The sequence below is a fragment of the Amblyraja radiata genome, chromosome 2 (assembly GCF_010909765.2).
Source record: "Amblyraja radiata isolate CabotCenter1 chromosome 2, sAmbRad1.1.pri, whole genome shotgun sequence".
In the NCBI taxonomy this organism is placed as follows: Eukaryota; Metazoa; Chordata; class Chondrichthyes; order Rajiformes; family Rajidae; genus Amblyraja; species Amblyraja radiata.
This window is the reverse complement of record NC_045957.1, coordinates 138,671,033-138,684,949: the sequence shown is the minus strand read 5'-3', so window position 1 is coordinate 138,684,949 and position 13,917 is coordinate 138,671,033. Positions and strand designations below refer to the sequence as shown.

The 13,917-nt window shown below is 43.0% G+C and overlaps 1 protein-coding gene across 17 annotated transcripts in view; it reads left to right on the top strand.

The window, feature by feature from the left end:
- fhod3 (formin homology 2 domain containing 3) overlaps positions 1 to 13,368 on the top strand; it is a 637,022-nt gene extending 623,654 nt beyond the window's left edge. For all 17 annotated transcript variants that reach the window (XM_033016429.1, XM_033016409.1, XM_033016394.1 and 14 more), the window contains 2 exons: positions 2,012 to 2,173; positions 12,759 to 13,368. In XM_033016429.1, the coding sequence (XP_032872320.1) occupies positions 2,012 to 2,173; positions 12,759 to 12,841 (245 nt within the window). In that variant the 3' untranslated portion in view covers positions 12,842 to 13,368. The remainder of the gene's footprint in view (positions 1 to 2,011; positions 2,174 to 12,758) is intronic.
- Positions 13,369 to 13,917: the final 549 nt, after the last annotated feature.

Sequence of the window (13,917 nt, the reverse complement as noted above, 5' to 3'; positions counted from 1 at the left end):
TCTTAAATAGCGTACAACATTAGTCACCCTTCCATCTTCAGGCACCTCACCCAGATCTAATGATCATTCATATATACCAGCCAGGACTCCTGCATTTCCTTCTCTACACTCTCGCAGTGTCCATGGATATATCAAACCTGGCCTTCTTTCCTTATTTAGTTCTTCGCTTTATTAAAAAATCTGAGTTCAAAGTAATGTTGAGAAAGCAAAAGCTTTATAATGGAGAATCCAAGGTCACTCCGATATAAATGTCACTTGCTCGTGTCCCATTAAGCCAAATGTTATGTTGATCCAACTGCAAAAGTATTTGTTCCTCAACCTCCACGTGCTATGGTTTTAACAAATCGTGCAATTGCAGAGCTCTTCTTTCACAAAGATCATTTAGCATTGCTATTACCCGGCACAGAGAAGCAGTGCTGGGAACAGTCTCTCTCAGCCAAAATATTCACACTATTCAGCCATCCAGTTGTGCTGAATATCCTGGGTGCAGGTGAATTACTGAATGATCAGGACATCCGGCTAAATGCAAGGGTTTCTGGATTTCTACCCTTCAGTTGTGCAGCGAGCGGGAGGGCTGAATGTGGCAGGTTGGCAACCCAGCAGCCACTCCACCAATCCAGCACCTGTTGCCTCGTAACCTATTGCTCCCGTAACCATAAATGCACAGGACAAGAGTCAAGTCAAGAATCAAGAGTGTTTCATTGTCATATGAAAAAGAGAACAATAAATTATCACTTGCAGCAGTACAACAGATATATAAACATAGAACAAGGATTTCCCGGCAACTGATGGTCCACCCACTCCTATAATCCGGACAAAATCACGAGAGCTCAGTTGAAATTCCCCTAGTGGCCACAGATGGCATTGCGAGTGGCAACCGCACATCCTGGTCACGTCCCACCATCGTGAAAGAATCAACTATGTTCTCAATCTTCTCTCCTAACTGTTTTGCAAAGACAATACAGCGAACCTTGATTTGAACGACCCCCTTATAACAGATATTTGATATAGCGGATGGGCCTGCCAACCCATCACCGGCTCACATCATCTTCCTGCCCGTTTAGAGGCCTAGTTCCAGTGCCGCTCCCGACTCACAAGGTTGACCAGCAAGCCTTTTTGTCCTTCATCCACGGAAAGGACAGAACGTGTCTGGCGCTCCAGTGTGCTTTGGACACACAGGAGAGTGGTCATTAACAGGCCATGGGTGCGTTGTTGTATCATTATCACGTGACCTCTTTTAGTCCAGAAAAACGGATAATCCAGAAAAGCTCTGGAAACGAGGGTGCCAGAAAATCAACCTGTACTCTGTAAAACTCATAATAAATAACAGAAAATGTTTGCTGTATCTATACATATATATATTAAAAAACAGACAAATAAAGAAGCAATTAGTGCAGTCAAAAATGTTGACCACAATCTATATAGATTGGAACCTATTTGGAGGTTGTAGCGTTTAATAACCTGATGGTTATTAGGAAGAAGCTGCTCAATAATCTGGACATTAGAGTTTTCAGACTTCAATTCCTTTTACCCAATGTCAGAAGTAAAAAGAGAGGGTGTCCAGGGTGTCGTGGGTCTCTGATGATGCTGGCTAGCTGTTTGAGGCAGCAGTTCTGTAGATTCCTTTGGTGTGTGGGGGGGGGGGGGGGGGGGGGGATGAGATGGTCAGTACCCATGATGGACTGGGCAATGTTCACCACTTCTTGCAATCTTCTTCATTCTTGGGCATTTGAATTGCCGAACCATGCCATGATGAAACCAGTTACTATGCTTTCAACTGTAGACCTGTAGAAGCTCAAGAGACTATTTGTTGACATACAAAATCTCCTCAATCTTCAAAGGATGTAGATGCGTTGGTCGGTTGTCTTTATGATTGCATCAACGTGCTGGGTCCAGGATGGAATGATACCACACAATGAGATCAGGCCCTGGGTCCCTGCATGCTTGATTTTAACCACAAGGCTGCCAGATGTAATTCCCTGACAGTGTTACATGGTTGTGTTCCTTACAGGCCGTGTTGGCTCGTGGGCTCCAGGGAATGACGACTCCCCAAATGCCACAGACGATGCTGCAGATGAAATAATGGATCGGATTGTAAAGTCAGCGACTCAAGTGCCAAACCAGCGAGCCGTGCCTAGAGAGCGGAAGCGATCTCGTGCAAACAGGAAGTCTCGTAAGTTGCTTCTGTTGCATTTAATGCCGGGAGAAGCGTGTTAGACGTTTCATGGATGAATCCTATTCCTGATCATTGTTCTCCCTGTTGTTGGGTCATAAAACCACTGCCCTGTCTCCCTCTTCCACCAAGACCTTTTGACCACATAGCATGTTTCCCAATCTCACTCACAGTTGGGGGGAAAATTGGAATAACATATTGCTCTAAAATGCTATACTACCATTAGTTATTTATTTTGCAGAAACATTTCACAGTGAAATTAAAATGTAAGATGTAAGATATATTAAACAAAGTGAGCCATCTTCGTTGTGTTTGAACTAAAGCCAGGGACCAGATATGAAGTATATTTTGCCCCTTGGCTTGCCTGCATAGTGGATGACAAGTTGATTCAATGGGAAGAGTGAGAACACAGTTTGTTCTTCCCCACAGAACAATGTGTAAGATAGAAACTATCTTATTCTGACTCATCTTTATTGCAATTCTGAACCCCAAGGGCCTAAATATTGTGTATCTTTAAAAGCACTTATGGTTGACAATATGGCAATGAGCAATGAATGTGGTGGACAAGGGCCTCATACACTATTGGAGCAAGGCTTTTTACACCAAGGTACATGAGAGCTTTTGAATAAATTCTTTCATGCAGCATACCAATTGTCCACTAAACATTAAAGAAATCTAAGCGAGTGTATTTACTTATAACTGAATACTTTGTAACTATGAATCAAAGTTTCATAGCACAGATAAAGACCATTCTGTTCTTGCTTCTTCACAGTTTTGTTGTTGGTCCAAAACTCCTGCTCTTTCCTATGTCTCTGCCCATTTTTCCCTTAAGATATTTCATTTTCTTCCAGTGTTGAAATGACTTCCATTGTGCATGCAAGGTTATCTCTGCTGATCACAGTAATCTGTCCCATTTAAAACAAAGGTTCTCATTATTTTACCACTGATCATTTCGCCAATTTCCTTAATTTTCTTTTTCTATATACCTTCTACGTCTGTAAACGGTTTTTACCATATATAATCTATCAAAACCATTCCTACATTGAATACTATTAAATCTCCCCTTAAAGGGCCTGTCCCACCAGCATGCGACTGCATGCGGCAAGCGTGACCTAACGAGGTTGCTTGAGCCGTACGGCCTCGCGGGGCCGGTCTCACTTCGATCGCCGGAGCCGTATGGAGTTGTGTGGGGCTGGTCCCGACATCGCATGGGGCTCCGAAAAACTGACACTGTCCAAAAATTCCGCGCGGCAACGGCCTGTCGGCCCGCAGCCGCATTGAGGCCGTAAGCAGCGCCTCGATGGGCGTACTCAGCATCTCGATGCCGTACGCAGCGCCTTGATGCCATACGCAGCATCTTGACGGCGTACGCCTAGAGCGTGGCATTGCGCAATGACATCACCGCCCGGCGTCCCGTTTCGTGATGACGTAACCGCCCAAATTCAGTTGGCCCGCCTCCTGCCCAGCTGATTGGTGAGTATGATGTCGGGACCAGCCCCGCACAACTCTAGATGGCTCCACGGTTGGAAGTGGGACCGGCCCCGCGAGGCCGTACGCCTCAAGCCACCACGTTTGGTCGCGCTATTCGCATGCAATCGCATGCTGGTGTTGACACGAAGTGCTGGAGTAACTCAGCAGATCAAGCAGTTTCCCTGGAGAACATGGATAAGTGACGTTTTGGGTCCAGGCCCTTCTTCAAAATTTGTGGCTTTCCTTGGTAAACCAGCAACTGCATTTCCATGTTTCCCCTTAACTGTTTACATCCTGAACAATCTAATATTTTTCCAATCTCTCCATATATCTGCTTTTGTAACATTTTTCCAATAAACTTTATCCATATCTTTGCTTGGGTCTTCAAATCCTTCTTCATCAACCTTATGATCCCAACTGTGGATTTCTAAAAGTTTAATGTAATATCCTTACATTTTGATTTGCCATTTTCTTTCAATGAGTACCTCTCCACCCAACTGTGTTCAATATTATCTGCCATTTTTTAATCATCTGTCCGTTTTCTCTTAAACTCTTCCAACTGAGTGTGTCTGCTGGTGAAACTGTACTCGAGCAAAACATATCGTGCTGGAGGAACTCAGCAGGTCAGGCAGCATCTGGGGAGGAAATGCATGGGTGTTCATTCCCAAAACCTTGCCTGTTTATTGCCTCTCCAGGTCGTGCCTGACCTGCTGAACTTCGCCAACACTTTATATTTTGCTCAAGATTCAGACAACTGCAGTTTCTTGTGTCCCCAGATGCCTATCCAGGTTTTGAAAACAAAAAGCCATGGTCCCAATACTGCCCCCTCGAGGGTGATGTCACTGTATGCTTCCCACAGCTATCAGCTATTAGATAAAACAGCTATTCACATATTTTTAACCATTGGGTTAAACTCTGGGTTAAAATTTTAATAACAAGTGTTTTGTGTCGTTCTTCATTAAATACCTTTTGTAAATTGACAAATGCATTAACCGCATTACATCCATCAACCCCTTCAACATTTCAACATTGCCTTTAGTTTAGTTCAGTTTAGAGATACAACGTGGAAACAGGTCCTTCAGCCCACCGAGTCCACGACGACCAGGGATCCCTGTGCACTATCTTAGACACACTAGGGACAATTTACAATTACACCATGCCAATTAGCCTACAAACCTGTATGTCTTTGGAGTGTAGGGGGAAACCAGAGCTCCCTGAGAAAATTGTTAATTAAGTTTATTCCACTTCTGATTGTTTCCATGCCACCAACATGAGGCTGAATTCCCCGAGACATTTTTTTCCAGAATTGGAATAAACAAGGGCTTAGTATTCCAGTCCTCTTGCATTATTTTACACTAGATTGAAAGATTACAGCCCACAACTCGATAATTTCCGTCCTTATTCCTCTCTGACAAGTAGGCTATGTTGTACCCGGGTTCTGGCAGCCAGCCCACAGTTGCAGTCTTTTCCTTTTTTTACTTATTTAATTCCTATTTATTTTGTATATTTTTGGTTAGTTCGTTCGTTTTTCGACTTTGCACGCATCACTTTAATTTAATGTTTCATGTATCTTGTGGTGTTTTATGATTGTTGGCAGACCAATTTCCCTCCTGGGATAAATAAAGTTCTATTGTATCATATTGTGTTGGTTGAAAGGTATTAAGTACTTTAATACCCAACAACCCTCCTTCCCCAAGAGGCATCATTTTTGATCTCTAATCTACTTCACACAATCTTTGGTTATTTAACTTTGAGTTTCTCATTTCTATTGAATGCAAGACCTCCACTTTCACCCTCTATGTTCTACTCTGCACTTTGTTTTTAACCTCAGTCTCAATTAGGTTGTGGACAAAGAATTAAGTCACCACTTCCTGTTCAATTGTGGTCTCCTCATCTTCAGTCATTTGGCGAAATCTAGTTTTGAATGTATCTGTCCCTTCCCACGACCGTGTCCAGCTTGTATCTGACCAATCCCATCTTTGAAGAATACTCATTACTGTTTTAACTACAAATCTTTGGTTCTAATCCACCAATATCTGGTCTCTTTCAATTCTCTGAAACTATCCCTCTGCTAGATCATTTTCCCTTGCCCTATTCTTGTCTTTCTCCAGAGCTACTCTAATTATATGATGATCATTCTTTACCAAATGTTCTCCAATGAAACGCACTCACTTTCCCATCTTTAATCCCCTGAAACAGGTCGTGTGATCCTCCCTTCCGATTTGAGCTGGAAACATACAAGTTAAGACGGTTCTGTGTGCGTTTGAATAATTAGCATTCTAAAAACACATTCATTTCTGTTGATTTGCTCCTAAACCCACATGGTGGCTATATCTGCACACATGCTGTGCCCAACGGCAAGTTCTATCAGTTCTCAGCTGAGCCATTAGATGGCACTCTTTCATGCAGAGGCAAGAAAAGCATACTCAGCTCAAACAGTGGAATTGGCGATGATAAACATAGAAACAGACATTAGGTGCAGGAGTAGGCCATTCGGCCCTTCGAGCAAGCACCACCATTCAATATGATCATGGCTGATCATCCAGAATTAGTATCCCGTTCTTTCTTTCTCCCCATATCCCATGATTCCATTAGCCCTCAGCGCCACATCCAACTCTCTCTTGAACACATCCAGTGAATTGGCCTCCACTGCCTTTTGTGGCAGAGAATTCCACAGATTCTCAACTGTCTGGGTGAAAAAGTCTCAGTCCTAATGAAAAAGTTTTTTCTCATCTCACCCTCGGTCATTGACCTGGATGCGAATACATGATTGTCCGGAAGAATCAAGAATTTTTCTTTTAAATCATGAGATTAATTTGGACAGAACATTCAAGTAAGCAAGTATTTCCCCATTGGAAATGATGGTAACTCTTGACCATTGCAGTTATAGATGCAACTTAATATTTGAATGATTGGCCCTTCGGCCCACGAAGACCACGGTGACCTTTCACTACCTGTTCACACTAGTTTTATGTTATCCCACTTTTGCGTCTGCTCACTACACACTAGCGGCAATTTACAGAGGTCAATTACCTACAAACCCGCATGTCTTTGGGATATGGGTAGAAACTGGAATACCGGAAGAAAACCCACGTAGTCACAGGGAGAACGTGCAAACTCCACATAGGCAGCACTCGAGGTCAGGATTGAACCTGTGTCTTTGGCACCGTGAAACAGCAGCACGACCAGGTGCACCACTGTGCTGCCCTTATCTTGAAAATTTCTGGCTATAAAAATAGTTTTTATGCACTTAAACTGTTTGGTAATAGAGAAATGTTTATCCCAAAGCATTAAAGGCTGATTTGATCGTGTTTAATAATCTAAATATCCCATCAACACTCTTTAAATATTCAGGTATGTATATTTAATATCTTAAGCAAAATGTGGCTTCTGGGATGGTGAAGTTCAGTTATGAGGAGGAACTGGAGAAGCTAGATGTGCTCTCCCTGGAGTGGAGGAGGTTAAGAAGGGTTGTGATTGAGGTATATAACATAAGGTAGATTGCAGCAAACTACATCCCAGATCAGAGGTAGTGGAATCTGAGTATTGTATCAGAGTACTGAGTGCTAGGAGATGTGGTTCATATGGAAGGTGATCGCCGATAGGCGTGGACTTGATGGGCCGAAGGGCCTGTTTCCACACGGTGTCTCTAAAGTCAATAGACAATAGGTGCAGGAGTAGGCCATTCGGCCCTTTGAGCCAGCACCGCCATTCAATGTGATCATGGCTGATCATCCACAATCAGTACACCGTTCCTGCCTTCTCCCCACATCCCCCGACTCCGCTATTTTTAAGAGCCCTATCTAGCTCTCTCTTGAAAGCATCCAGAGAACCGGCCTCCACCGCCCTCTGAGGCAGAGAATTCCACAGACTCACCACTCTCAGTGAATTTAAGCCAGGCATAAACTTTCCCCCGAGAGTAGACATTGCTTAAATAATACAGGATTTATTTATTTTTATTTATTTATTTATTTATTCCGAACAAGTAAAGACATTAACGACATTAATATTAACAAAATCGAAATTATCAAACAATGAACTGGTTCAGTGCATTTTACAGGCAAGCGTTTAGAAAAAATATATTTTTTAATAAGTCTAAAGATGGACAACTCCAACAATTAAAGACATGAGTTTAGAGCAAAGAGGAAGAGATGCAGAGGAGATATGAGGGAGATTATCATACGGTAAGCAATATACTACTTGAGAAATTGGTTGAGGCAGTCAATGATCATATTGATCGATCCATATTAACGACAAATATGATCATTGTTGATTTGCCACAAGCTTCATTTCCCCCTCCATGTCAGCTCTCTGTGGCCATCAATTCTAGAATGCAGAACAGTACAGCACAAGAATGGGCCCTTTAGCCCACAATGTCTGTACCAAACATGATGCCAAGACCATCTTTTATCCACCTGCACATAATCCACATTCCTCCATTCCCTGCTGATCCAAAAGTCTCTTAAATTGCATTATTGTAGCTACCTCATCACCATCCCTGGCAGCAAGTTACAGGCACTCACCAACCTGTGTGTAAACAAAACGTTGTCCCACACATCTTTAAACTTTGCTTTCTAGCATTTGATTTTTCCCTGGATTCTCTCAACTTCCCTTCTTAAATGAAGGAACAACATTAGCTACTCTCCAGTCCTCAAAGAAACAGTCTTAGCTGTTCAACAGTCAGAAAGCATAGAAACAAGCCTTTAGGCCCATTGATTCTATGCCAACCATCATGTCTACCCAGACTAATCCCACTTGCGTGCGTTAATTCCCGACTTATTCAGTTTCAGTTTAGTTTATTGTCACGAGTACCGAGGTACAGTGAAAAGCTTTTGTTGCGTGCTAACCAGTCAGCGGAAAGACAATACATGATTATAAAACTTACAAAATTCTTAAGGGGTTGGACAGGCTAGATGCAGGAAGATTGTACCCGATGTTGGGGAAGTCCAGAACAAGGGGTCACAGTTTAAGGATAAGAGGAAAATCTTTTAGGACCGAGATGAGAAAAACATTTTTTACACAGAGAGTGGTGAATCTCTGGAATTCTCTGCCACAGAAGGTAATTGAGGCCAGTTCATTGGCTGTATTTAAGAGGGAGGTAGATGTGGCCCTTGTGGCTAAAGGGATCAGGGGGTATGGAGAGAAGGCAGGTACAGGATACTGAGTTGGATGATCAGCCATGATCATATTGAATGGCGGTGCAGGCTCGAAGGACCGAATGGCCTACTCTATGTTTTCTATGTTTCTACTACAATCGAACAATTTACAGTGTACAGATACGTGATAAGGGAGTACCATTTAGTGTTTTTTTTTTCATATTACCTGTTAAGATGCTGCTCAAATGTTATTACTGTTCCTGCCTCCACCACCTTCTCTGGCAGATCCTTCAGACATCAATTACTTTGTATTAAAAACTTAGCCCTCTTTTCCCCTTTAAGCCTCTTCGCTCTCACCTTAAGCTTATGCATCAAGTTTGACACAACAGCCATGGGAAACAGACCCTGTCGGGCTCCTGACGGGCACCCGAAAAAGGGACCACATCACCCTGATCCTGGCCTCTCTCCACTGGCTCCCTGTGTGGTTCCGTATAAACTTCAAGATTCTCCTCGATGTCTCCAAAGCCCTCAAATGGGCTTGCCCCCACCTACATAAAAAGTCTTCTCACCCACCACTCCACCTCCAGGCCCCTCAGATCGGCCGACTTGGGGTTGCTGAATATCCCGCGGTCTAGGCATAAGCTCAGGGGCGACCACGCCTTTGCGGTTGCAGCTCCTAGACTGTGGAACAGCATCCCCCTTCCCATCAGAACTGCCCCCTCCATCGACTCTTTTAAGTCAAGACTAAAGACTTATCTATACTCCCAAGTCTTTCCTGACGTCCTCTGAGTGAGGGCTACATGTATATATTTATGTAGTTTGTTTTGTTGCGCTATTCTTATAACAAATGTAAAGCACTTTGGCCAACGAGAGTTGTTTTTTAAATGTGCTATATAAATAAATGTGACTTGACTTGATTGTCTATTTCTCTCAAAATTCTACATACCTCTCACATCTCACATACCATGTCACATCTCGGGCTCCTTTCCTCCAGGTGAAATAGACCTAATCTATCCAATCTCTCTGTTAACCGCATGCCTCCAATTCTCCCTTATCTAATTCCTCTTTAAATAACTCCAATGATCTAATCTCCATGAAATTCCAGCAGTTACCTTCCTCTGTGCAAAGTTTCCATGCATCCAATTTTAATGGTGGCACGCTAATCTTGCAACTATAACTCGTCAATCAAAACTCGACCACAAGTGGAAATATCTACCTTGTCAGGCCCCCCCCCCCCCCCAAAGAATCTTCTATATTTTATTCCCCTGCACTCTGTAACCATACACCCAGTTTTCCCTCACCTTTCCTTCTCCCTCAAACTATTTGACCCATGACATGAGACACAGTGTGAGTGGAGAAGCAGCAGGCATTATTAAAGCCAAGGTTCAAGCCTGATGAAGCTATAACATGGGATCACAAACATACTAAGCAGCATCATATTTACAAAGGTCAAGGTGCCAAAATATCATTTGTCCATCTCCCTTCTCAGGTACTGCCTGACCCGCTGAGTTCTTTCAGCAATTTGAGGTTTACTCAAGCATTTCCACGCCCCTGGATTATGTCAGAGTTCTTGCCACATCCATATCCAAGCATCTCTTTACACAGATAACACAAAGTGTTGGAGTAGCTCAGCAGGTCTGGAGAGTATGGATGGGTGATGTTTTGCGTCAGACACGACTTGAAACTGATTGTAAGGGGGCGGGGGGGGGGGGGGGGGGTTAAAGAAGGCTGGAACAGAGGAGGAGCAGACAACGCCTGACAGGTGAAGGGGTGGACATGCAGGGGAGGGGGAGATTGTTGGACAAAGTTAAGAGATGAAAAGACAGAAGGTGTGAGACAAAAGGATTGAAGAGTTGCGAATTGTGAAGCTAGAGGATGGAAGTTGGGTGGAGGGGGAGGAGAGAAATGGGTGCAAGTCCAGGTGGGGTGCAGGGAGGTTGAGAGGGATGTGTGCAAATAAGGGAGAGAGGGAGATTTTTGTAGTTACCTAAAAATAGACAATTCAATGTTCATAATATTGTAAGCTATCCAAGCAGATTATGAGCTGATACCCAGACTCTTTACACGGACATAAGGCAGCAAATGCAGAAAATATTATCATGATCTGCTTCCCTATTTCTCTCCCCCTACCTCCAAGTTATCTTGAAGAAATGTGCTGTGAAATAAACCAATTTGTTCAAAAGATCACTTAAAAATTATGCAGAAAAAAAATCATACCCAAGTAGTTCCACGCAAAGTCATACTGAGCAAACCTGGTTCAGCAAACCTTTCTTGGTTTTCAAGTTAATGGACAGAGCCTTTAATGGTGCTAACATATGGCATTTGACTCGCCCCTAGCTCGTTCCACTCACATGTTCCATAATAACGAAGAGTGCTTTCTACTCAGTCCAATTCTGTGTTCAGCCAAACAGATAGTGGCTGACTCTCACAGAGAGAAATTTGTGTTCCATTTAACATTCCGAGCTTAAATTTATTCATTTAAAAAAAAGACACAAAGTAACTCAGGGATCAGATAGCATTTATGCAGAAAACCAGCAGTGCCTTTTATATATATTATTATTATTCTTTTTGGTTTATTTCATTTTCTTATGCAATTGTAGCTTTAGAAAGGAAAGAAGCAGGATTTGTTTTACCCACAGGGCAGGCCAAACAGCTCATTGCATTTTCATTTCATTTCCATTACCATTGCAGTTTCAAGCATAGGGCAGGCCAAACAGCTCATTGCATTTTCATTTTGTTTCCAGCACAGGGCTGGCCAAACAGCTCATTGCATTTTCGTTTCATTTGCATTGCCATTGCAAAGGGCAGGCCAAACAACTCATTTCATTTTCATTAGGGCTAACAAATCATTTATTGCAAGTACATTGCAGACTTCCATTTCAGTTGATTCACAGCTTAGAATGACAGTCGTGGCCTACCTCGCGATCTTGCACTGTGACTGACTCACGTCCAGGCATCCAAGGTTTTATTGTCCTGCCCCCCCCCCCCCTCCCCCAGAAGGGGCGTTACCTTCATCGTGATGATTGACAGGCGAGAGGACCAATCAGCTGATCTCAAGGCTTTTTAAACACCCATAGCGTTTTTATTTTTCATCGATGGGAAAAATCCTCGGGGCTGGCTCTGTGGAGGAGGACTAATAATAATAATGATGGATGGGATTTATATAGCGCCTTTCTAGAATACTCAAGGCGCTTTACATCGCATTAATCATACACTCCTCAGTCACACTCGGTGGTGGTGAGCTACTTCTGTAGCCACAGCTGCCCTGGGGCAGACTGACGGAAGCGTGGCTGCTAATCTGCGCCTACGGCCCCTCCGACCACCACCAATCACTCACACACATTCACACACAGGCAAAGGTGGGTGAAGTGTCTTGCCCAAGGACACAACGACAGTATGCACTCCAAGCGGGATTCGAACCGGCTACCTTCCGGTCGCCAGCCGAACACTTAGCCCATTGTGCCATCTGTCGATGTGACTGTGAGTAAGATGGCCAAAATCACAGCTAAACAGGGTAGCTTTTTTTTCCAAAATCAATATACAATGCAGACAGGAAGTGGTCAAGATGAGACTTTTAATTATATAGTTATCACAAAGTATGCTCAACATCTTGACATATGGAGGGATTTTTGTTTAGTTTAGCAATACAGCATGGAAACTGACCCTATGGCCCATCAAGTCCACCTCAACCAGCGATCACACATACACTGGTCTATCCTACACACTAGGGACAATTTACAGAAGCCGATTAAAGCTACAAACCTGCAGATTTGAGGAAACTGGAGCACCCAGAGGAAACTGCAGATGGTCAATGGCGGAATGTACGATCTCCATACAGACAGCACCCATAGTCAGGATCGAACCTGGGTCTCTGGCGCTGTAATGCAGCAACTGTAGCACTGCACCACTGCCGCCATGATTATCATTTTGTAACTGAAAATGTTGACAATGTAATGCCTTAAAAAAACAACGTGACCTTCTTTATGTATCTGTATTTTGTTTCTCTATTTCTCTTGCAGTAAGAAGAACATTAAAGAATGGCTTGACACCTGAAGAGGCCAAAGCACTTGGTCTGGTCAGCACTTCTGAGATGCAAGTGTGAAATTAATTGAGCATGAACTGCGACAGAAAACATCACTAGCACCTGAGCAAGGCACTGCTAGGAAATCCAACTGCCGACCATTTGCTGCTCATGGTATCCAGTCATCACCCAGCTCCATTCATCATATGCTGCGTATGAGAAACAAGAGCTGCTAGAAAGAGATGGCACATTTGGCACTAAATTTCTGACGGCTTTTTTTAAAAAAACAAAATAAATCAGGATTGTTCAGAAATATTTATACCTAGGTAAAAGTATGCTTTTTAAAACCAAAACTGAATTGATTAGAAGACTTTAATGGGTAAGCTGTTGTATGTGATATGTTTACATTGGCTTTACTTGTAACGTATTTGTGCAGCAGTAACGTGCACCATTTCTGTGTAAATGCCAGGCCTTAAAGAGACAGTCTGCTGATGTTGGCTCGCCACAACCCCGGCTGCCTGTCAGGAGGTGTAGGAAGGAACTGCAGATGCTGGTTTAAACCAAAGATAGACACAAAGAGCAAGAGTAACACAGCGCGACAGGCATCATCTCTGGGGAGAAGGAATGGGTGACGTTTCAGGTCGAGACTTCTCCTGTCTGAAGAAGGGTCTCGACCCGAAGCGTCACCCATTCCTTCTTTCCAGAGGTGCTTCCTGTCCCGCTGAGTTACTCCAGCTTTTTGTGTCTATCTGCCTAACAGGATTTTCATCTGACTGCTGACTAACCTGAATCCATAGGAAAGGATTTAATACAACCTGACAAGTAATCGTTCAATTCTAAAAAAAAAAAGCACTATGTTTGTGGTCCTCTTTGATAATGGTATTATTTTCTCTGGAGTATCAGTGTCGTTCAATGTTTCTAAAAGTACGTTCTAACTGTTATAGAATGCTGGATTAGTTGGGACAGTAAAGGTTCCCAAACAGGCATCATCACAGTATTGATTCAGTTGATTTAATTATTACAGGCTTAAAGGGGATTGTATTTGTAAAGGTGAAATTGCCTTTTTTAAACAATAAATACTGCAATTATTTCTAAAATTAGGATTGCAGTAATATTATTTTTGACCAGCTCCTTCCTGTCAGTGCTGGTAAGGTAAT